This window comes from Pelobates fuscus, chromosome 9 (genome assembly GCF_036172605.1).
Source record: "Pelobates fuscus isolate aPelFus1 chromosome 9, aPelFus1.pri, whole genome shotgun sequence".
In the NCBI taxonomy this organism is placed as follows: domain Eukaryota; kingdom Metazoa; phylum Chordata; class Amphibia; order Anura; family Pelobatidae; genus Pelobates; species Pelobates fuscus.
The window spans coordinates 42,037,384-42,063,057 of NC_086325.1; the positions used below are offsets into that span (position 1 = coordinate 42,037,384).

Below are 25,674 nucleotides of genomic sequence, written 5' to 3' on the forward strand. Positions count from 1 at the left end.
GACTTTCTGTACAATTGTTAGAGGATGCAGTGCAAGGCTAGGTATCACCCGTCCATCCTTTCTTTTATGGTTATCATACAATAATGTTGATCTGCAGTTGTATTGTTATCCTGATAATACCACTAACCACATTTGCTAGAAGCAAGGACAGATGCGAGGAAAAATACACCTTCACATATCTTGCTTTTCATATTGTTAACACAATGTATGAATAGACAGTTAAACAATTCTTACCTGATATAATAATCATTGCGGATAAGCAGAAAGTGTTGTAAGATGGATAGCAAAAATGACTCAGAAGCTGTGTCCTTCAACATATTGTAAAGAAGATGGTAAACTTCATTAATATCAGTGCACAGGGAGTCAAGGAAAATCTTTGTTTATCTGAAAATATCTTACATAGAATTATACCTTCATGAAAAGCATGTAGGATCAAGAAAATGTAGTCCTTGTTTCAATAGGTCCTTATTTGGATATGGAATGGGATTCAGCAAACATTACGGACAGTTTTATTATGAATCTGAATATATATATATATATATATATATATATATATATATATATATATATATATATATATATATAATTCAGCCACAATTCAATTGCCAGGATGGTGAACAATGTGTTTATCTTCTCCCCCAGAAAACATAATGGTTCCTTAAAACTGGTCTCCGGAAGATAATAAAGAAAGCTTAATATCTTCCTGAGTCACCTCACCTGTCATAATAGTCCACCTATTTCCATCCATCTATAACCTGGCACTTCACTCATTCTCTCCTTCTACTCTACTGTGCTTCTACACCAGGGGTGCCCAGACGGCAGATCCCCTGATGAATTAAAACTACATCTTCCATGATGCTTTACTATTCTGAAGGCATGCAAAGCATCATGGGAGCTGTAGTTCTGCAACATCTGCAGATTTACCTTTTGGGCACCCAAAACTTAGGTATCAGTTTTAAAATAAAAATTCTAGATACTGTACAAATGTCATAAAAAAATATAATGTACATTACCCCCACGCAGTATTCTCTTTACAATTTAACTTTTTATTTTTCTGAGTTTATTTTCATGATAAATTTTAGTTGATAATTTATGGTATACTTTGTAAGAGTGCTCCCTTGTTTTTTTTTTATTTAGATGTTTTAGTCATCCATCATATCTTTCAAGCTCTTTTACCCTCTCCTTATGTTTGTCTTTGTTTATCCCCCTTCCTCTAAGATTGTAAGCCTGTTTGAACATAGCCCTGTTCACCTCTTGTACCTGTCAACCTTTACATTGTGTATTGATTACTTGCTGTTTTATCTCAACTGTATAACAATAAAGTGCTGCTTAATAAAATGATATATAAATGTCAGTAATAATAATAATGATCTATCAGCCCACATATAAATCATGATTTTCAAATCTCTTTTTTTTTAGTCCTTGTTTCTCTAAGTTACCCTCGCACATACCATTAAGCAATGTCTTGATCATCAGTTAATAGTCTGGCAGATGTATTAAGATACTCGTTATGGCTGTATCTGGTAGTATGCTAAATTAATTTCAAGCCTCTAAACTACCTCTTGAGCTATTTCTAATCTGCCTCCGAAGATGCCGTGATCACACATTATCATTATAAAACTTAAGGTACTGCTTTATTCCTAATGATTGTTGTTGGATTGCTATAAAACCAAAATCTAGCTGGAATGATAGGAGCTACATATACTGTTTTTTTTTTTTGTTTGTTTGTTTGTTTTTTAATTCTTTATTTTTGTTATGCGAGCATTAACAACATGCTTGGATAGTCACAATAGTTATATCAAGCCCAATAGCAACAGAAAATAATATCAGCATGGCATATTTAGTGACGGCACAATTTTTAAATGATAAGAATAGATTGTAGAATATAACCACATAGAGTTATCGTGTGAGAAGGGTGATTTCCATTCCGATCATAGAATTAGTATCGGCATATATGCATATGTGCTAGAATGAGCGTGCGGGTGGGGGCATGATGTGCGCTTGTATGTTGGGTGTATCGATGTCTAGTGGGATCCATGCCCTCTAGGGGGATAGGCCAGTATGCCTTTGTTGCGGGGGTACACGGATACCTCATTTGTAGGCCACACATGGAGGAGCTGTGGGGCAGAGGGAATGGAGCACACGGAGGGGCCTGCGCGCGGGAATGATACACTGAGGGGGTTGAGGGAATGAGGGCAAATTTCGCACCGGGGCCTAATGGATTCTGGTTACCCCTCTGTCGACATGCTATTGTTTTAATTAGTAGTGTCTTCCTATCTCTAAATGAAAATCCGGATGTGGATTCCTTTGGTTAACGTGCTTGTTGTATATTATCTATGCCTAATTAATGAGGTTAATGAGAGGTCTGAATGATCATCTGAGGTTGCTCTCTCTCTCTCATGCAGCGTGATTTGACTACTATGTCTATTCGATACTTCCTTGTTTTGCTGGTAAGGATCTGAAATATACTTTAGTAGGTTCTTTCTTATAATTGCTCAGGTAAACTGAAATTGTGTCCATGCTTTATTCATCTGTTCCAGTCATAAACAAGGTTATTCCATTAACTCAAAATGTTTGTGAATTAAATCACAACAGCAAAATTAAGGCTAAAATAGCAAATCTTAAATAAAATCTTTATCTCAGGTATAGCTTGGCTAGTTAAACCTCAGTTCTATTTAATCTGCTAAAATTGAGTGTGTGGAAAACAATGCTAAGTGTTTGAAATTAACTGGAGGGTCACAGAAACATTATTATATAAGCTATAAAACATGCACTGATCTCAAGGATATTCCATTTCAGCTCGAATATCACGAAGACGATGTGATAGCTCCAAAAGGTCGTCTTCTTTGTTTTCATCAAATACTTTTAGCTGTATGTCAAGCTCTTCATTTTCCTTCTCTTTTAGGTCCTGATAGAATAGAAAAAAAAATTTAAGATGCAGTCATATTTGTTACACACAGAGGCAGAAGCACACAACACAAAGTCCAAGCACGGCAAAATATTTCTTTACAAATCAAGGTTAGCACTAAAATTGATCCCTGTTTAAATTCTAGCAATTGTTGGATACGTCTTCAATGATGCTCAGCAGAAGGTTGGCCATTACTGATAAAATATTTTCAGGTATTACAGCACACATTAAACTCCACCCAATCCTAGGGAGCCATTATTGGAGACACTAGTACCAAATATTAAACTGACAGTCAGATTTTATATGTAGCTTTACATTTATTATCAAATAATGTAGTGCGCTATTAAAGAAAATAAGCTCAATGTATTTTGTACTTATTCCCAACATACCTTACATTTAAACGGATAGGATTTTTACAGCCGTCTGTTAAAAAAATCTAGTTAAACATTAGAATAGAATCCATTTTAGAATATTTTACTAATAAATGTTCCAATTAACAATAAATTGCTACTGCTAGTTTTGAAAATGAAAGATATTACAGTGAAATAATTGCACTGGGATTTGTAAAGCAGGAAATTATACATTTAAGGTTCACTCCAAACTTGTTATTAACCCATGTAAATTTTGCTCTACAGGGGTTAATTAATTACTCTCTTTTACTGCGCCACCTTAAAAAAAATATATATACAAAAAGCTAAAAATGTATCTTAAATTTAGCGCTGGTACTTCGTTCACCTTCGTGCACTCCATGCCTAATTTTTTGTAACAATGAGTTCTTACGACTCAGCCCCTAGCTCCAATCAAGTGCTTCTCACAGACAAGCACTGTTGGACCTTGGAGAAGGAGTGTCATGCGCCATGATTCAGTGTAGAAGCAGGCCTATAAGGCTGGACAGTGAGCGGTACAAAGAGCTGGATAGTAGATAGATAGAATGCTGGTGTGAAGGCCCAGAGGCAGTGCCAAAATGTGGATGGGGGAGAGTTCAAGGTAGCATAGTCAGTAGTGAGATTTTGCACAACTGAACATCTAACTAAACATTTGCTCTTGGTTGTCCTATTTATTTTATAAACATGCCTAGTTTTTATTTATTTATTTCACACAGTTCACAGGAATGGAAATGGTTAATTTGCCAGAGTGTGGAGCAAACATTCTAACCATTTCTATTTATGCATGTACAATGCAAATTACCTCCGTAATACATTACATTCCTGCAACCTATTCATTCTATGTTCCTCTCTAGCACGGTATACGTCTCGCTTTGGCAGGAAGAAAATTACTTATGCGAGTCTCTTTTGCGAAATTGTTTTTGTAATTTTAAAACATCCAATAATCTGAAAACCATCTTATTCTGCATTTTTCTTTTTTCATTACAATTTTGTCATTAATTTCTAGAAGAGGATTGCTGACACAGAAAGGAAGGTAACTGAGCCAGACTTGTTTTAACTTCCCTATGAAATGACCATGAGCTCATCTTTGACATGTCTTATATACAGCAGGTCACTTGCCATTTATAAAGGACTTCAGTTTAATTATTAGACTTTTAATTAGGCTAATAGCACCTTAATATTAATCCAATCTTGGCAAAATCGCGTTGAAAAGAGTAGAAGTGATGGGATAATGCTGATAATGGGAAAAAGGTAAACCTGTAGAGTCTTGTGCCAAACATTTTAGAAAGGACATGTCCTACTGATGACCACAGAAATTTAGACAATTCACCAATATTTCAGACAGTTGGCGTTTTGACTGCACAACTTTCCAGTAAAATTTGTGGCTTATGGCCTCAACCTGTTTCTTAAGTATATTTGTGTTCTTCATTTTTTTAATGATACACTTCAATCCAAGGATTCTGAGGAATAATTGATGCAAGGAAGGTGTTTCGGTTACTTGAGCTTGTTAAACTCTTTGTCAGGGCCGGATTAAAAGCCCAGTGGGCCTGGTGCTGATAATTATGATGGGCCTAATTACAAAATCTTATTGACCAAAAACACTAAAACAGTCCTACCTCCTAAGCGTCATGTATCTGATGGAGATGATGCTGTAGGGAAACTCATAGGATGCAACTATGAGAAAACACATACCCTTTGCTAATATCATGCTTTCATCTTTCAAGTAAACCCATACCCCCTAACAGCAGTGTCCAGTAAAGCAGGAAGTCTATGGATGCGGTAAAAGGGTGGGCTACTGACACAAATCACATAACCAGAACGTCTGAAAGGGCGAACATACACAAAAAGGGGAAATGTCTGTGTCCCTATGTCTCCCAGCCCCTTAGTGTTTGTGTCCTCATGTCTCCCAGTGTCCCCATGTCACTAGGGGACATTGAGAGACATTGGGACACTGGGAGACATGGGGACACAGATACTAGGGAACACTGGGAGACCTGGGAAATCTGAGACTCTTGGGGACACTGGGTGACAGACACGAGGGGACACGGGGAGACATGGGGCACTGAGACACTGTGATATATAGGGGACACTGGAGACTTGATAAAAACCTGGGTACAGGTCAAAATGTTGCGGTGTCCAATAAACCTGCTTAAAGCTATCACAATGAGTGCTTGAGATTTTTTCTTTTATACTAGGGGACACTGAGACACTACGGGCACAGAGAAACTACGGGCACAGAGACACTATGGGCACAGAGAGACATGGGGCACTGAGACACTGATACATAGGGGACACTGATACATAGGGGACATTGGAGACTTGATAAAGACCTGGGTACAGGTCGAAACGTTGCGGTGTCCAATAAACCTGCCTAAATCTATCACAGTGAGTGCCTGAGATTTTTTCTTTTATACTAGGGGACACTGAGACACTAGGAGACATGGGGACACAGAGACATTGGGAGACTAGGAGACTTTGGGAGTCTAGGGAACACTGAGACACTGAGACACTAGGGACACTGGCACACTACAGACACTGAGAGACACCAGGGACACATGGGGATACTGAGATACTAGGGACACTGGCTGGGAGACATGGGGACACTGCCATGTCTCCTATGTCTCAAAGTCGCCCAGTGTCCCCATGTCTCCCTGTGTCTCCATGCCTCTCAGTGTCCCCATGTCGCCCAGTGTCCCCTAGTGTTTGTATCCCCATGTCTCCCAGTGTCCCTTAGAGTCTGTGTCCTCATGTCTCCCAGTGTCCTGAAGTCACTAGGACACTAGGGGACACTTAGAGACATGGGGACACTGGGAGACATGGGGCCACTGAGACACTAGGGACAGTGGCTGGGAGACATGGGGACACAGACTAGGGGCCACTGGGAGACATGGGGCCACTGTGTCATGGGCACTGTGTTATGGGCATCCGAATGGGGGGTAAAGGGGAGTACTTGCGCCTCCCCCCCCCCCGGATTTTTCAGCTTGTGCTGCTATTTTTCATTTTAGTGTGAGTGCAATACCAGCGCTGGCCAGTAGGTGGCGCTGTGAATGGAGAAAGGCAGGAAGCTACAGCTTATCCCTGCCTCTCTCTCATGACTGAAACTGCAGGGGAGCAGCACAGAGGCAGCCTACAGAGCAGGTAAGTGAGGGATGGGGGGTGGGGGAGACCGCATAGAGGAAGGTAAAGTAGAAGGAGCAGAAAGGTTCTGCAAGGGGCAGGAGGGGTCAGCAAAGAATAGAAAGGGGCAGCAAGAAGCAGGAAGGGGTCGAAAGGTTTTCAAGGAGCAGGAGGGTAAAGTAGAAGGAGCAGGAGGGGTCAGCAAGGAGCAGGAGGGGTCAGCAAGGAGGCAGGAGGGGTCACCAAAGAATAGGAAGGGGCAGCAGGAAGGGGTAGGGATGGTCTGCAAGGAGCAGGAGGGGTCACCAAGGAGCAAGAGGGGTCAGCAAGGAGTAGGAAGAGGCAGCAAGGAGTAGGAAGAGGGAGCAGGAAGGGTCTGCAAGGAGCAGGAATGGTTTGCAAGGAGCAGGAAGGGTCTGCAAGGAGCAGGAAGGGTCTGCAAGGAGCAGGAAGGGGCAGCATGGAGTAGGAAGGGGCAGCATGGAGTAGGAAGGGGCAGCATGGAGCAGGAAGGGGCAGCATGGAGTAGGAAGGGGCAGCATGGAGTAGGAAGGGGCAGCAAGGAGCAGGAGGGGTCAGCAAGGAGTAGAAAGGGTCTGCAAGGGGCAGGAGGGGTCAGCAAGGAGTAGGAAGGGGGAGCAAGGAGAAAGAAGGGGCAGAAAGGAGTAGGAAGGGGCAGCAAGGAGCAGGAAGGGGCAGGAAGAATCAAAAGGAACAGAAAGGATCAGCAAGGGGCTGCAAGAAGCTGGAAGGGGCAGAAATAAGCAGGAAGGGCAGTAAGAAGCAGAAAGGGTCTGCAAGAAGCAGGAAGGGCCATCAAGAAACAGAAAGGGATCAGAAAGAGAAAGGAGCAGAAGGGTGCAAAATAAGCAGAAAGTAGCAGAAAGGTAAAGGAGCAGAAGGAGCCTCAGAAGACAAAGAAGACTGTGTCAAATGAAGGAGAAGAAAATGAGATTTGAGAAGAAAATGAGATTGGAGCACTTCATTCTGGACACCACATCATAAGATGTTGGTACCTGACCCTGGCAGGGAAACTTTGGACCTTCTCATCTCCCCAGGTAAAAACAAACAATATCAGTGTTAATGTGTTCACTTTTATTTACTGAGTGTCAGGAAACACAGAGGGCCGCTGGGTAGGGGTGCCACTGATTGGCTAGATGGGTCAGCTAACACTCTAAGCCAATCAGTAGCTCCCCATTTATAAAAACGTAAAACATTTTTATGAATCGGGAACTAGCGATTGGCTTAGAGTGTCAGCTGACCACTCTAGCCAATCAGCGGCACCCATGCCCAACGTCAATCTGCACTTCCTGACACTCTGTTTCAGAAGTCGAATACCACTGAGCGACCTGGAGATCTGGAGCTGAAGGAAGCCTTTGGGGGTAAACCATTTGAGAGCGGTTTCACCCCTTCAAAGAAAGAGCACCCAAGGGCTTCCTTGCATCACAGCATTTTCATTTAGATAAAGTTAGTATGGTGACCAGAATGTTCCTGTAATTTGATGAAAGGAACACTATAGTGTCAAGAATACAAACATATATTCCTGACACCATAGTTGTGAAAACGCTATTCATCCTTGCTTTATGTGAAAATGACTATGCTCCTTCCCTTTCATGACACTGTCAAAAAGGGGCCAAGCATGGATGTCATTACAATTATGCCCCCCCTCCCCTCTCCCCCGGAAAAATTCCTTCGGACGTCCATGCTCAGGGTCCCCATGTTTCCCAGTGTCCCAATGTCTCAGAGTCCCCATGTCTCGGAGCTGCTGTCTGGACTCTCTGTGCAGAGCTGCTCCCCCGCGGATCAGTGAGTAGAGAGAGGCAGGGAGGGAGATGCCGTAACTTCTTATCACTGGCTCTCTCCACACAAACAGCGACCCTACTGGCCGGCGCTGGTATTGCAGAATAATCTATGTTTATACTGAGACAGACATTTGTATTGCCGGTATTACTGCAATACCGGCACCGGCTAGGCAGCCTCAAATACCTGAGAAATACTTCTGAGAAATACCTGGCAACCCTAAGAAATACATGAGAAATACCTGGCATCCCTAAGAGTAGTGTGTAAAAAAAAAAAAAAAAAAAAAAAATGTAAAAAAAAATAATTTTTTTTTTTTTTTTTTTTTAAACCAATGGGCCTATTCCATGGGCCTGGGCCTGGAGCTGCAGCTCCATCAGCCCCTATGTTAATCCGGCCCTGCTCTTTGTGTACTTAAGCATAAGCATTACCGCTCTATGGCACTTGAGAGGTTAAAACGAGCTATAAAACTGCTCTGGCCACTTTAGTCAATATTTAAGAAAAGTAGAAAAAATGTAAGGGTATTAAACAAATCTGTATATTCATAACTTCATTTAAAGTTTATTGGTCACCTTTACTTTTAGCAATCAAATAGCATGTATGTATCTGGATGTAAACAGCACACAACTCTCCAGTTATGGTAAATGTACACGTTCCATAATGCTTAGCAATCATATTTAAAGAGCAAAATGAATGGTTCTTTGAACATCTCTACAATAGTCAATTATTCTATTAATCTGAATTTTTTAGTCATTGGTAATTAACTGCGGTAATAACAGGCTCAATCTGTTGGTTAGTGTTCGTCAATTGTGGCGTTCAGAGTAATCAGGGGAACAGGACAGCAATTCTTGCATGTTTCAGGCGATTTGTCTGGTTTCAGTATTGCCACTACTGTGGCAAGTAACATGTCTGTCGGGAGAGCTCCCATGATACCTGCCCTGCCATGTGATAGGCCTTAAAGGAACACTATAGTCACCTAAATTACTTTAGCTAAATAAAGCAGTTTTAGTGTATAGATCATTCCCCTGCAATTTCACTGCTCAATTCACTGTCATTTAGTAGTTAAATCACTTTGTTTCTGTTTATGCAGCCCTAGCCACACCTCCACTGGCTATGATTGACAGAGCCTGCATGAAAATAAAACTGGTTTCACTTTCAAACAGATGTAATTTACCTTAAATAATTGTATCTCAATCTCTAAATTGAACTTTAATCACATACAGGAGACTCTTGCAGGGTCTAGCAAGCTATTAACATAGCAGGGGATAAGAAAATCTTAATTAAACAGAACTTGCAATAAAGAAAGCCTAAATAGGGCTCTCTTTACAGGAAGTGTTTTTGGAAGGCTGTGCAAGTCACATGCAGGGAGGTGTGACTAGGGTTCATAAACAAAGGGATTTAACTCCTAAATGGCAGAGGATTGAGCAGTGAGGTTGCAGGGGCATGTTCTATACACCAAAACTGCTTCATTAAGCTAAAGTTGTTCAGGTGACTATAGTGTCCCTTTAAGTAAATGCGGACTTAGGGTACATGCAAATTTCTTAAAGTACAAGTCTAAAAAGCCATCGGGAGATTTTCCTGGATGCAACCTCTTAAGGACTCCTAACACTTCTTCTAAGGAAATGGTTCTGAGTAGATCCTCCAATTGTGAGGGAGTTAATTGTGGAAGGTACTTCTTGTTGAAGGTACTTCTCAACCTCATCAGTACTGTTGAAGGTACTTCTCAACCTCCTCATTGTTAGGTTGAGGATTGCTGTCATCCTCTCTTAGTTTGTATAGTTTAGTTTACAATTTATCAAATTCTTGACTAATAGCCTGACGCTCATCTTGCCTAGCAACCCCCTAACTCTCAATATAATGTTTTCTAGTGTGAGTTTACTTAGCCTTAAGCCTTTGGTAAATAATTCAATTCCATTTTGATTATAACATCTAAGCACATCCTTAAAATTTGTGTTGCTACAAGCATTCAAGGCAGAATAAATCTAAAAACCTCTAATAGTTCCTTTCTTTCGCAAATACTAAAGAAACATTTTGGATATTTTTTATAGTTTTTTGTTATATTACTAATGTTGCAGTTTATTTATAACCCTAACTGTTTAAATAGTAAATGCAACCTTAAAATGTGCTTGTCGTCCTTACAAATCTAACTTGTGATAGAGGCATCGAAAACAAATGCATTTATTAAAACATATATAGATCTGAAGATCACTTCCTCTTGCAAGACAATTGATGGAAATGGATAGAGATAATGGATATGTGTAACTGCCCATCTCCAAATGCATTAAGATGCTTCACACGATGGTTAGTATAAAGGCGCACAGTTTGCATTTTGAGATGCATCATTTCGGGATGGACAGTTGCATGTGCAGCTGCCAAAAACCCTATGGGGGAGATTTATCAAAGTGTTCTCTTCTCAAAAGTGGCAAAAAATGTAAAAAGGGGATGAGCCACTAATTGAATGTGCCTGTGGGTTCTACTGGTTTCCATGGCAATTTTCCATACTTTAGACCAAAGCACTTAGCTAAATCTCTACTATTATGTTTAATTTTGTACTACTTTAATAGTGACATAGCAGTAAAAGTTGAGCAAGAGAATCATTTGGGGGTTGATAACATTTATTTTATGCATTTGCTGGCAATTTGTTTAGCACAATGCACGGATGACTATTATATATAAAGTTGCAATATGTATTTTATGTATGGCAGGTTTTTACTTTAAATTTTTATAACATTTGGGAATTTTAGATGCAGCAGAGCTCTCAAATAAATCTGAAACAGAAATTAAAAGGTGCAAATAACACTAGGGAGGAAATATATATTACCATTTTACCAAACACAAGCAAAAGAAATGTTGTTGAATTCAATTGTTTGCATATTTTGTACATGTACTGCCACTCAGCCGTCAATTATTGCAAGGGAAACTAAACTTGCATTATTGACAGTGTTTTAAAAATGCGGTTCAATTATTCACACATTAATATAGGGACTATTATTGGAAGAACCAACTTTTCTGCCGTGTTGCAAAATTCCACAAATGATTTAACATTGTAATACAATTCAGAAGAAATGTACAAATGCGCCCATAAATAAATAAAGAAATGCAGGGGACCATTTCAGTATTATATATTCATTTTTGATGACAATCAGATGAGGATAAAATATATATGCATTTAATTGCTTGTACGGAGAAGAATGAAAAGACGGTGCACTTGATTTTTGCAGAAGTGACCGCATACTAGCCACATGCCCATTAATGTAACCAGCCTTGCCTCTGCCAAAGGATAATACAGTAGACTTGTGCAAAGTAAGAATGCTGTGTACAAAGATCGCATGTAGATTAATAGATAAACTCTTAAACATGACGTGGAGATAAGCGTGACCATTTACCAGTGACTCCAACTGTTAATATTGATTCTGAAGTTCTAACAGTATTCTTTTCCTTCTCCATATTATTTATCACATGGTTAATGGATAGTGAGGCCTGGTGCCTGATGGATTAATGAGATCCTGCTTATTCTTTACATTTATTTCTACTTATGCTGTTTATCTATTGCCTGATCAAAACAGTCACCAGGCTTTTTCATTGCACAGTTGTTCAAAACAAGAGCATTGGACCAAACTTGGAAAACATATCTCTGGATAGGGAAGTATGCATCAAGCTAGGGGGTTAATGAACAGACAGTTTTTCTTCTACTTGTACATGGCTGTTGTTCAAACACTAAATAATTTTGAAGCAGCCTTACCTTTAGTGAATACTAAATAGCTAATCTGGAGATCCCCCCCCCCAACATATATTTCACTTGTACATAGTGCAATTATTTGCGGTCTGCTTATCTGGACCTCTTAAGTAGATAGTTCCTGAATGTCCCTTTTAAATATATATGTGGAGGAGGGGAAATGGTATTTACTGCCCGATTATTGCAATAGTGTGTTTCAAAACATTACTGTTTATAGCATCAGCCCAGCAAGCAACGTGTTTCAAGAAAGCACACACAAGCCATTACACATGAGCCAAAGTGTATATGACACAGAACACATTAAGCATAAATATATCCCCAAGTTATTCAATTAAGGAAACAGACCATTTTATGGTCAACTCAATTTAAATTGTCTTCTCTGCACACACTAGTAAAACAATAATGTTTCAAGAAAGTGTGCGGTGAACTCCAAGCAGCAGGCCTGAAAATCTCAGCTGGGATCTGACCCGAGGCTCAAAACTGTCCTTGCCACGTATTTGGATGAATAAGCTTTAATTTATCCCTAGAGCACAGGGCCACCAAAAAGAAATACATTAGGAAGACAGCTATTTTAATATTTCTTTAAAGCCACTTTCATTTATAAGAAGGTGACAAAAAAAGAAGATGAAATATTTGAATGTCTACAAGCTCTACTTTCACATATCGGCTAGAAGCTGGATAGGTGTAGATGATTTGTTATTACCTGGTACACAAATCCAGTGTCTAAAATATACTAAGCAGTATATGTCATGCGTGTACATAATGTATATATTTAATTTTTAATAACTAATGTAATTTCATTCTGGCATCCAAATCTGATAAGTTAAAAACTCCAAACTTTAGCAAGGAGCAATCCCTATGCCCTACTGTCCGAAGTCTTAATGAACGGACTATTCCATATTGGAAGTGGATCCTAGAACATCCCACTATTATGGAATCATACATAGACCATTATTAGTGCAGTAGAGGTTACAAATATAAATATGTAGGAATATTCTCTAAAGTGATATAAATATTTTTGGGATGCCCTAGCTGCCGTAAAGTTCACTATTATTAAAGTTTGGTTCGGTATTTCTGAAAATCTCCAATATTGTATCACTGAAGAAATTCTCCTACGTATGGATATGCACATATTAATGATCTGTAAAAATGTATTTATTAATTTAATGTAAATCATGCAGATTACTTACTAGTAATACTTGTTTCAAGCCGCATCTTAAAAATTCATTTCTCAGATGTATCCTAAAGTCCAGGTCTTCTGGGGAGGTGAGAAGGGCATTTATAAACTGCATACAGGATGCCTTTAAAAAAAAATGGTATATTGATATAGTAAGTCACAAAATTATATGAATGTAACAATATATACTTTCTTTATTCTGTATATCTAAAAGTCATTTTTATTAGTTTGATTCATATTACTTACAAATTTATTATTATTATTATTATTATTATTATTATTTCATATCATATCTGTATTGCATATTACATCTATACCCAGATACATTCAATAATTCCTGCTTTGCTCATTGGATATCATGTGTACATTATATTTAAGATAATTAAATTTAAAATTGTATGCAGCTGTTTTAAAGTAACAATTTCTTACACTGATGTTCCTGAAATGTTTGCAACAGTTAATAGCAAAATTTTAATAAATTAATAAGCATGTGCATGGGAAAAAGATTTGGTTCGGCATTCCGAATTTTGGTATTTTCGCAATTCGGGACTTCGGCAATTCGGCACTTCAAGACTTCGGAACTTCGGCACTTCAGCACTTCAGAACTTCGGCAACTTTGGAACTTCGGCATTTCGGCACCTCGGGACTTCTCTTGCAGCAGCTTGGTAGATAACTCCTTAATTCCCACTGTATCAGGGAGTTATCTACCAAAAGGCTGAAAGACCTAAATTGGTCTTTCAGACAAATTTACTAATACTAAGTAAAAATTACTTAGTATTAGTAAATTTTGCCCCTACTCGCTATACCGCGAGTAGGGGCATGTCTAGTAAACAGTGAGCAGCCTGTGACTGCTCACTGTTTAAAAAAAAAAAAAAAGAGTGCCCCCCCGGCCCCCACCCCTGAGCGGCAGGTGGGGGCCCTAAATACTAATAAGGGGGGACCTAATGTCCTCCCCCCTGGCCCCCACCCCTGAGCGGCAGGTGGGGGCCATAAAAACTAATAAGGGGGGACCTAATGTCCTCCCCCCTGACCCCCACCCCTGAGCGATGGGTGGGGGCCCTAAACTAGAATAAGGGTGGGACCTTATGTCCTGCCCCTTGGCCCCCACCCCTGAGCGGTGGGTGGGGGCCCTAAACAAGAATAAGGGGGGGACCTAGTGTCCTCCCCCCTGGCCCCCACCCCTGAGCGGCGGGTGGGGGCCCTAAATACTAATAAGGGGGGGGGACCTAATGTCACAGGCTGCTCACTGTTTAATAGACATGCCCCTACTCGCGGGATAGCGAGTAGGGGCATAATTTACTAATACTAAGTATTCTTTACTTAGTATTAGTAAATTTGGCTGAAAGACCAATGTAGGTCTTTCAGCCTTTTAGTAGATTGCTCCCTAATACCGTGGGTATAATTAGGGAGTTTTCTACTTATTCATTCCTGTCATTACACTGACTGGCCAAGTAACTTACATTTTATATGAATGTATGTTACTTGATTGTTGTAAGTGTTGCAAATGCTTACAGCTGAATCCTGGCTATGTTTGTATACTTTTTATTTAAAATTGTATGCAATGTAACATTCTTCTTCTTTCACTGGGTAAGTATATTAGTACTGAGGCAATACTGTGCTTCAGAACTTCGGCATTTCAACACTTCGGAAATTCGGTAATTTCGGAACTTCGGGACCTCGGCAATTCGGACATTCGGAAGTACCCGAATGTCCGAATTGTCCGAAATTTGTCATAATTCCTATTCGGACCGAAACGAATTGCACATGTCTATAAATTAACATAAGCTTCTAGATGGCTTAATGATCTCCACTGTACATTAAAGTTCAACTAGAGGAACTAGCAGGATATGCACTAACCAAGAACATAATGTGTTTATTGCACCTAAATATTTTTTCATCTGCACTTGGATAACTTGACATTTTAGCATCATGCTGTGCAGCTTGCGATTAGTGATACCACCAATGCATTTTCTCACTTTACACCCGCTTGTTGGGGTCATTTTGACATTTCTTCTTTAGTTGTTGATGGTTTAGCAGGTGTAAGGTTCTATTTTAGGTGCTTGAGAAGTTTAACATGAAGAACAATAGCATTCTCTATAGTGATTGTACAAATGTACTGCATTGGTACTGTAATTACCTTATACACAGCTTAAACACAGAGCTTCATTCACTAACCAGTGATCTGTGCTGATTTGTCAATTGCATACAAAGTATAAGTAATAATAGTTGAAAAGATTTTTCTCTAAAGCACAGCTATTAAATCTGGCATTCATCTGGTATCCATTTAGTTATCAGCTCTGCAGAATTCACAGTTTAAATACAACTGAAGAAAAGGTTGCAGATATAATGATATGCCCTGCTGTGGCCTCTGTCAAAATGGTTGACAATGATTTTTTTGGTAAATACACACATGACTTTCACATTCCCGTGCTGGGTGATCCAGTCTAGTCCATCATCTTTTCGTAATCAAAACATATCCATTAACAGTTATTCTACAGGTTTCACTATTTACCATGTGCCTCAATCACTTTTAATGTCACACAATAAATCTGAATATTAGTTTAATTAAAAAATAAAACACAAGACTAATTCATGATTTTCCAAAAAGGTTGGTGTGCATTGCTTTAGCAATTGTAAAACTTACAAAGCATTGTGGGGGTTATAGTTCTACACCAGTCAGGGATCTACTTCCTGGCCATCCCTGGTAAAATGGCTTATATGAGAATTGTTTTCCATACAGAATAATACATAAATATAGAGATTTTTTTTTTTTTTTTAAAAAGCTTTCCCACACCCGAACCTCCACCAGGTCAAATGCTTACAGCTTTATACTTATAATATAACAACATCATCACTGTGTCTGCAAGAGTGGCCGTTGTTTTGCTCTAGTTTTGACATGACTGAACAAGCCGAAGTACAAACTCAGTCAAAACTCACATTAATAAAGAGCGAAAATGCACCATCTGTTAAGACTGTTTTCCCAGAAGAAACATGCTTAATGGTTTGTATTAATAATGGTTCGAAAACAAGTCCAAGAGTCTAGTAGTTTTGCTAAGTGCAGATATACTAATTGTATTATAAAGTAGAATTTTTTTATATTTTTCCTTTTTACCAATGATGTTCTTAGAGATTGGGATCTAAATGGAGACCTATCCATGGAGTTCTCACATTAAGAATGAATGGAAGAATTTGAGAAAAATCATCTTACAACATTGGGCAGGAGCATATGAAAGCCTTTGCAACTGACTACTGCCTAGATCAATAATTTAGTTAGGAGCAGACATTATTATTATTATTATTATTATTATTATTATTATTATTTTATTATTTATATAGCGCCATCAGATTCTGTAGCGCTGTACAAAGGGTGTACATTAAGACATTAATGGAATAAAAACACAAATAAAGGAACAAGTGAATTAGTTGGATTTATGGTGTGCAGACACCCCTATACTCATTAGTTTGATATGAAAGTTTTTAGGATGAAGAAAAAAGGATTAGCTGGGAACTGAATATCTTGTAGAATGTATATATCATAGTTATTTAAAATGAATGATAAAATGAACACTGTTAAATAAGATGGTAACATAGAAAAAGCAGCATCTTAATTACCTCATTATCTAGAGGTCAGCTAACATGAATTCGGTTTGAAGTAGAACAAATTATGTTCAACATTAAACAGTTTCACATTTTATAATACGGGGGAAATATTATATGTGTTTTTATGATGAAATCGGGATGATATTACACAAATCTGTTCAACTACTAAAATAAGATCTCATCTGGACAGCATCTTGTATCCCTTGATAATAAGGATGAAGGTGCCTTGCACTTTCAGTGTCACCTTGACCCCAAGAAAGCAAATACAATCAGAGAATCTGTCCCTCCATCACTTAACTACCCTTTTCATATTGGCTTGTAAAGATTACAAAACTATCTTTGTCAGATGGCCTTAACCTCTGAGGGAAGAGTCAGCATCTCAATCATTATTTCATTCACACAAGTGATTCTTAGACTTGACTTTTCTCTGCATTGCCAAGATTCATAGCTTAAATAAATACGTGTCCAAAATCCATTCTTCAGACAATTTCCCCAATACCTTGAAAAATGGCATATGTGGAACAGAATTGATCATCTAGAAAGCACTTACTTTGCACGTCTACCCTTTGCAAAGTGGTCCAACACTAGACTTCATAATTTACTCCTACTGTATCTGATTAACCGGATTTAGTAACTCGAGCAAGTAAACCTGCTCTTTTTCTATGGATTTTAACAGAAATGCAGATAAAAATCAATGCCATAGAACTGTACAATGCTTAAAATCCTTTAAATACTGGATTGTTTCAATTTCTTTACTGTAATCTCCAATAATTGTTTCCTTACTAGTGTAACACAATTTGAATTAATTTGAATTAATTTAGGCAAGAAGATAATGTTTAACTTTCTTTAGATCTTCAGTTACAATGTTATTATTTTAAATGACTCCCTCCAATGGAGTAATAACGTATTACAATTCTTAAATGAATGTGCTGTAATGTGCTGTAGCACTCTGTGAATGTTGGATTTGGACATAGTTATCTGACATTTTAATATAGTTTACTTCCAAAATCAACTGTACTGTGGTGATTAATTATAAATTAGATTAAAACCTCCCCACAAAATAAATACTATTTACAAATATGGGTAAGAATGTAATATTCCATAGCATTTAATATCCCTTAACAATTGCTACAATATTGCAATATTTATTTCAGAGGTTAAACATGCATTGTTAATAATATCGATACTCTACACACATTCTCTATTTAATAAGCCTTATAAATGATTCAATACTATTAAAAAAAAAACTTTGCAAAATTATGTATCTACAAAAATTCCCTTAGACTAGTGACTTCTATAGATAAATCATTTGGAATGTTTTTTTCTAAACAGTATTGAATCATTTAGAAAGGTTATTAAATCAAGGCCTACTCTGCTTAAAATAATCTGAGGTTTAGGCTTCATCCAGCCATGTTCCTATTGGAAATTGATACAACCTGAACTCTTCTGTGTATTTTTAGGACTCATTTGGGAACTTTTGCAAACTTGTGTCACACTACCACATTTTACACCAACACAGGGCAGGTTATGTTAGAGTACAAAGTGCATTGTAAGTATTCAAACGTGCGTTGGTGATATACAAATTCTAAATCCTACTTTTGGTTATGTGGAGTTTGTTCTCAAACACCAACAACATAAATCAAAAGTTAGCATATTATTTAAAACAGATTTCAGCAGTATATGCAGAGCCAGCCTAACATTGTACAGGGCCCTAGGCATGGTGCTGCATTGGGGTCCTTCCTGTAGCCTGGGCTCAGATTTGTGCACGGTGTGTGTTTAGTGAGTGTTGTTTGTGAGAGTGTGTGTAGTATTCACTTCTGTTACCAACGGTTTAGACATTAATGGCTGTGTGTTGAGTTATTTTGAGGGGACAGCAAATGTACACTGGTATACAGGCTGTACACTTTATACTTTATATTGTAGCAGAGTGTCATTTCTTCAGTGTTGTCACATGAAAAGATATAATAAAATATTTACAAAAATATGAGGGGTGTACTCACTTTTGTGAGATACTGTATGTATAGTCGCAAGGATAAGATATAAGGATTATACTGCAGTGTGCAAAAATAAATACATTATAAAAAGAATGAAAAAAAATTAAATTAAAAAGTTTATATGAAATAATCTTCAATTTCCAGTAATAAAACTGTATAAAAGATGATGCAAACAAAAAAAAAAAAAAAACAATGTAAAAAAAAATTGGATTCTTAGTAATAAATATTGGAGGATAAAAAATATTTGAAAGATGAAATTGATGAGGCAGTTACAGATGTGTAACAAATATCTTTAAAAAATGCTGAAATTATGATATAAACTTGTAGCCTAATGGATATATTTTGTATGAGCTGTTGATTAAGTTATATATTGGTTGTTGATTGTTGATTGACTTTCTACACGCTGAAGGGGTTAAAAACATCCTGTACATTTATGTGTAGCCAATATTGAGCACAGTTTAAAATGTTTTATACTCAGCGCATGTGCTATTAGACAAAGCTAGCTGAAAGTGGTTGAACACAAAAGCAATAATCTTCAAGAATAGTCATTATCAGTGGTTAATGTCCCAAGGCGAAGGTGGCCGTTTGTAAAATTGTAACAAAACTGTCATTAGCTGTGTTAACAACCAATTTCTGGGGGAAAGGCTGCTACAATGAGTTTTTTTACAACGATAAAATAGATATACAGCAGTTGGAAAGCTAATAACAGAATCACGTATAATGATTCCTTACTGTTTACAAATATGTTCAATTCTGAAATGCTTTGGAGCGTGGTTATTGGTCAGAAAGCATATGGCCCTGCCAAGTAATTGTAACCAAGATACTGTATAGATGTAAATCAAAGTATTTGGGATTGTGGCTTGTTATATTGTCCTAAGAGGAAGCTTATTAGAAGGGAAAAGCATGAGCATGTATGAATGCTATTGTTCATGGATTTGGGAACAATAAAGAATTTTGAAAAAAGCACCATTGAGACTTCCATACTTTCCAATCATCTCCTTATAAAAACCAGTATGTGTACTGTTTATTTGATAAAACATAGTTGCCATGGTCAATAGAGGCTTTATTATATTTGATTTTATTGATATAAACTCTTGTTTAGTACTTGGAATTCTCCAATGATGTTGCACTATTCGAACATTGGCTAAATAAAGCATTATATTGTGTTTCTTCGCTCAAAGTAGTATTTTATAAGACTGCTTTTCAACAGGATTTAATTTTTTTTTTAAAGGGCTGTCATTTATTTTCCAGTAATATTTGCATGGTAGAAAATTAAAACAAAACTGACTATTCTAATGGAGCCGAACGAATGGTTATTTCATTATGGTTTGTGGTAGGATATTTAAAAGAATCACGTCCGATTATGGGCATGAGAACCAGAAGCATGACTTTGTATTGACTAGCAAACCACTAAAATCACAAGACATGTGGAGTTTACTTATCCACATTAAAACACACTCTGTGCATCTCATGCCGTTTGTACCTGCAGCTGGAAGGCTTCTTGGTTCTCTAAACCCTCCACAATTGGAGAGAAACGCTCTCTGTTGTTGATTTCAGCTGCTGTCGTAATAGCTTCAAGTAGTTTGTCCAGGCTAAAATGTAATACAAAAATACTCATAAGCATATAGCATGTGACACGTGGACAATAAAATAAGAATAGGGAATTTTGAAAGCTGCGTAATGGGTTGACCAAGGACTCCAATGCAGACAGTGAGCTACTTAAAATTAGGGAGGATTCTTTTACTTTGTGGTTTAGCAGTAAAGCACTTTTTGCCTGACCACACACAACTCAACAGGCTCAAGGGTATTACACAATATATCTGCATTTCCTGTAGTAAGACTGGGCATGCTGAAGAGAACCTAATGAATTAACATCTATGCAGCCAAGGCCACAACTCTGCATTGCCTACCCCCTTCCTGAAATAAAGTGTAGAAGGGTTAATTAGCAGCAACGAGGTTTTCTACAACTCCCACCATCTTGAATTTAAGTATGAGTTATACATTTCTCTACGGAAAAATGTTTACATACTGCAGTACAAAGTCTATATATTTCAGAGACACTCATTACTTTAATTGTTCCTATATAATCTATAAACTTCTATTTGATCAAAATATACTATTACTAACAGGTTTCAACAATTAAAATGGTGCTTGATATATTTATAAATAGGACCAAGTCACAATAATACATAAGAATGAAGAATGCTAGCAAGCCTACAATTATTTATCATATAAAGAAACTGTGCTGTACTTACATGTTTTCCTCTCCAACAATGCAAATGGCTGACAAAATCTTTAATATTTCAGTCATCATGTTAGGCTGCTTGGGATCAATAGCTCGAGCCAGTAAAACTAAACTTCTTTCTTCCCCCAGAATCCTTTGCAGTCCATACTGTATAAAATATAAAGTATTAAAGATATACACTTAAACCTTTTCTTTTCTTAATAACTGTTTTCCAGCTGTATTGCTGTGCTGCTATTATCGGACCCCGGTTATATATTTACAACTGTCAGGGTTATTTACTAAAGTGAGAATTCAAAATGAATTACAAGAGACACTTTGTCAGCCTAAGAAGATAATGGTCAACAGTGCAAGAAAAGGACAACTCTTAAATCATAAGGAGAACTATTTATCTTGCAGTTAAATTAGACACTTAAGAATGTATCAAAACTGCATCACATTTAGAGACTATGAAAACGATTGCATTTTGTATCCTCATTGGTTAGAAGAAGCCAACAGCTTGGTTAAACCTTCTGGTCGATAGCCACCTACCTTATTGTTCATAAATGCTTTCAAGCACTGAATTAGTTTATGCTGGTTCTTCTTGTCAATACCTTCCTGCCTATGGTCGATACAAGAGAATGAGAGATAATTTAAGGGTACTGTATGAAAAGACATAGATTTTTAAAGGAAATTATCATTCAGAACTTACTGTTTTTTGTCAAGTAACTTTTCCAGAACATCCAAGAGAAGCCCGAGACCTTCATGGCCGAAGTTGTTGACCCAACTGTTGAAAGGAGAAATAATTATTTGAGGTGCACCTTCGAAACATAACCTACTGACAAATTGCTATAAGTTTTTTTCTTTTTTATATTTTGCTTTGTCACGAATTCATCACATAGAGAAAAAATATTTTAAAATACTGTTTTGACACTTAAGATTGAAATGCAATACAATGGTAAATCTGAGCTAATTCTAAGAATTATTTGTATTTAAAAAAAGAAAAAATATAGATGGACATGCTAAACACGGTTTGGTCTGTTTTTTGTTTGTGAGTAATAAAAAAAACAGTAATGAAAAAAAGGTGTGAAAGGTAAAAAAGCTGGCAGCTTGATAAAGACCTGGTAGAGTCCAAACGTTGCTATTTTTACACCAATAAAGCTGCTATTTTTGTTATCCTGGAGTGCCTGAACCATTATTTATCCTGCATATCTTGGAAAGGAGGCCTGACCAGCCCTGGCTTTAAAGCACCTGGGTTACTTGGTGAGTGTGGTATCCAGTACGTCTCTAAAACTTTTAAAGTGGAAATTTAAAGGGATATTTAAAGTTGTATTCTGGCACTATAGCTCCCTCTGCCCCTCCTCTATAACCCACTATAAGCCATACTGTGCTAGGTAAAAGTTCGATTTTTTTTCTGCTACATTTTAGTGTGCACACACCTACATTCCCATTTGTGATTCTCCCTCGACTCTGGGTCGGTGCTCCACCTCCTCCGACTTCACCTGACTAATGCATGGCAAGTGCCTTAGGCCCTCCCCATAGGAAAGCAATGCTGATGCTGATGTCCAGTTTCAGTTAGGTGACCAAAAGTCACCTAGCAAGCAGGAAGTGCCTCTAGTGGCTGTCTGATTGACAGCTACTAGAGGCAGTCTTAGTCCTTGAATGCAATTATTGCAGTTTCTCAGAAACAATAATTAATTTTGTAGTTAAAGGGGATAGATACATTGCACCCAGACCACTTCAATGAGATTAAGTGGTCTTGGTGCCTACAGTGTCCCTTTAAGCACCATAGCCACTGCTGATATAATGGTCAAGGTTCTGTGAGTGCTGTCCCCCACTTCTGGGTAAAAGGGTCTCAAGAATTTGCAGCATGGCCTCCACTTGGCATTGATATGTCATCAAAATATGAATAAAATTTATCGAGATTTGGGGAGCAGCTTAATAGCATGACAGCGATCTTGGCATATAGAGGTTGGGATGCTTAGATTCCCCTTTTAATGCAGCACAGCAATGGATGAAGAACGGATTTTATTTCATTTTTTGGGCCATCATTGTACGCATTCTAATCTTAAGGTTGTGTACGTTTTTGATCATTTAAAAAAAAAAAAAAAAAAGCAGTCAGCAAAGGATGTACAATTGTAGAAACATGCCTGGTGTTTAAGATTCTGTATAGAATAAACTCTGTTTGGCACGTACATTACCAGGGACAGATAGAATATGCAAGATATAGTACAAGAGTTCTGCATTGTATATGATGCAGAAATCATCTTCACTGTCTAAAAGATCTCTTTTATGTCATAGTATTTTTCTTACTGCCCAGCATTACAGGTCTGTGTCTATTTTTAATATTTTTAGGGTACTATGTTCCCTGTCCTTTTTTTTCTGACCGGTAACAAAGTTTTCTAACCAGACCTTCTGTATTTACATCTGGTCAAACGTGGCGAAACAAGGTGGGGATTTTCTAATCTAATTGGATGCTTAGCCAATGGCTTACCTTGAAAATTGTAAATACAATTAGTTTCATTTATGTTATACTGGTGTTATAAACGACATTACTCCCACTTAATCTTATTGTGCAAAAAGCCACTGGAAAGTATAAGCAAAACAATACACAACACATTCTCCACGTTTGCATATACAATTTATGTTGTATAGGCTGAAGGGTGTTACAGCTGAATGTAATGTACAAGGTTGGTTATGCAAACAGAAAACTTCTGAATGCATATATCAAACTGCAACAAAAGACTGTTTTTTACCATATGTTTCATATTTTATAACACAATTACAAAGAGAAGTGAGATATTTAGAAATTTGCAATGAGATTTTCTGTGGGGAGGGGGATTTTCAATCAATATGTATGAAATACATAAAACGATTTAGCATGTAAGTGGAAGTAAATTAAGGTACATTTTTGTCTCATATATTACAGAATTGATGGATATTGAATTGGCTGGATACAATGCTCTTCTCCTCTAAAATGTGATGTGACAGACAGGTAGAAAAATTTAATAGGCTTTATCTATCTGTATGTTTGTCTTTCCCTGTGTGTCTGTCTATGGATTATTATACATCATAACAGAATAAGCTCTGCTTCTGTGCCCATCAAAAACAATGGGGTACACACTAGCATTGTTTATTAGCAAAGTTTTAAATGAGAGACATAAAGACAGGTAAAGATCAGTGATGAATAAATAAAAGCTTTCAGATGAGAATATTGCAGGAAAAGCTTTGTGAGACTCAAATGTGTCCATCAGTATATCAGTTAAATTCTGGCCTTTGAGGATCAATATTATCCACCGATGGATGGATAGAGGGGAATAAAAGCCAGGCTGTGTCCTATTGTTATAGCACTCTTAGTGAATAGGTCAAAAACCGGTTATATATAGAGGCAAGTACTTATAAAGTGCAAAGAAGCCTAGATATTAAAAATGATGTATATTCCACATCTAAGGCAAGTATTTTTTAAGCAAATAGTAAGTTTTAGTAAAAATTATAACTGCACTTAAATGTTAATGAGTGAATACTATTTTGACACTGGCTAATCACACGTTAAATACACACGATAAACTATTCTTTTGGCACACTATTTTATGCAAGTGATATCTATTGTGCATAATAGATCATTTATTACAGTAGCTCAATTATATTGCCAATTTAGAGGCACAAATGAGAGAAATCAGACAGAATGTTCATAGTTGCACCCACACCTTCAATAGCAGGTTTGTTTACTCAGTCTTGGCTGGTTACTACATGCTCATGTAGCATTTCAATATATATATATATATATATATATATATTTATATATATATATTCTATTTATTTGGTTATATAATGCAGAAATTGAGAAAAAAAATCATCAAGCCATTTTGAAAAAAAAAGTCCAACTTTTTATCTTAAAATACAAAAAAAAGTTTTAATTTTACTGAGTTGGTGATCTACTTTTTCAATAATTAGATGCAGTGCAATATACACAGCAGACAGATATCTCAGAACGCTAACACCAGGAGAGGTGTTAGCAGACATTGCAAGTTGTAACAAGGCAAAATGGGAAGAGGTGACCCTTTCAATGCCAGACACCCATTTCAAAGAAGCCAGGTAATGATTGTTATGCTGCCTAGTGTGTATGCTAATGCCTCCCTTACTCTATGGGGTTAATGACCATAATGAAACATTAACTTCAGCATTTCACACCGAGAACATGTTTTCCTACTGGAATGAGAACAGTAGCTCTCCCTTATGTATTTACTGAACCAGAATTCCTAAAAAAAAAAAAAAATGGATTCATATTTTGGATTTGTGAGTCACGCATGATAGATGAAAATAGGAAGTAGATAGCCAATTACGATATTTACTTTATGAACCATATAAATGCAGTAATATTAATATTTATTTGAGATTATCCCAACATTGTCTCAGAGGTTAATTTAACTATAAATCCCATCATCTTTAACACTCTGCAATAAGTCTTGTTGTCAAGTTACAGGAAATGGGACAGCATGTGACAGGTGTTCAAATGTATATTATACACCGATAGAAGCAATTAGTGCACACAAAAGTGATAAAATGCATAATAATAGTCCTTCGGTGGATCAGAAAGAACAACAAAAAATAATTGGGTTAATGGAGCTTATATAGTTAATTTAACAACAACAACAATAACTCTTAATTAATATGTCATATTGATCCCTATTTTGTAATAAAATTGACACCATTCTAGGCACTTGCTACTACCATAAAA

At 37.3% G+C, this 25,674-nt stretch overlaps 1 protein-coding gene across 4 annotated transcripts in view; it reads right to left on the minus strand.

Moving 5' to 3' along the window:
* The window catches only part of DIAPH2 (diaphanous related formin 2), a 1,045,110-nt gene that overhangs the window by 736,544 nt on the left and 282,892 nt on the right, over nucleotides 1-25,674 (minus strand). For all 4 annotated transcript variants that reach the window (XM_063431883.1, XM_063431882.1, XM_063431880.1 and 1 more), the window contains 7 exons: nucleotides 21,649-21,723; nucleotides 21,489-21,558; nucleotides 20,971-21,107; nucleotides 20,199-20,307; nucleotides 13,135-13,245; nucleotides 2,790-2,908; nucleotides 235-351 (listed from right to left, as the gene is read on the minus strand). In XM_063431883.1, the coding sequence (XP_063287953.1) occupies nucleotides 235-351; nucleotides 2,790-2,908; nucleotides 13,135-13,245; nucleotides 20,199-20,307; nucleotides 20,971-21,107; nucleotides 21,489-21,558; nucleotides 21,649-21,723 (738 nt within the window). The remainder of the gene's footprint in view (nucleotides 1-234; nucleotides 352-2,789; nucleotides 2,909-13,134; nucleotides 13,246-20,198; nucleotides 20,308-20,970; nucleotides 21,108-21,488; nucleotides 21,559-21,648; nucleotides 21,724-25,674) is intronic.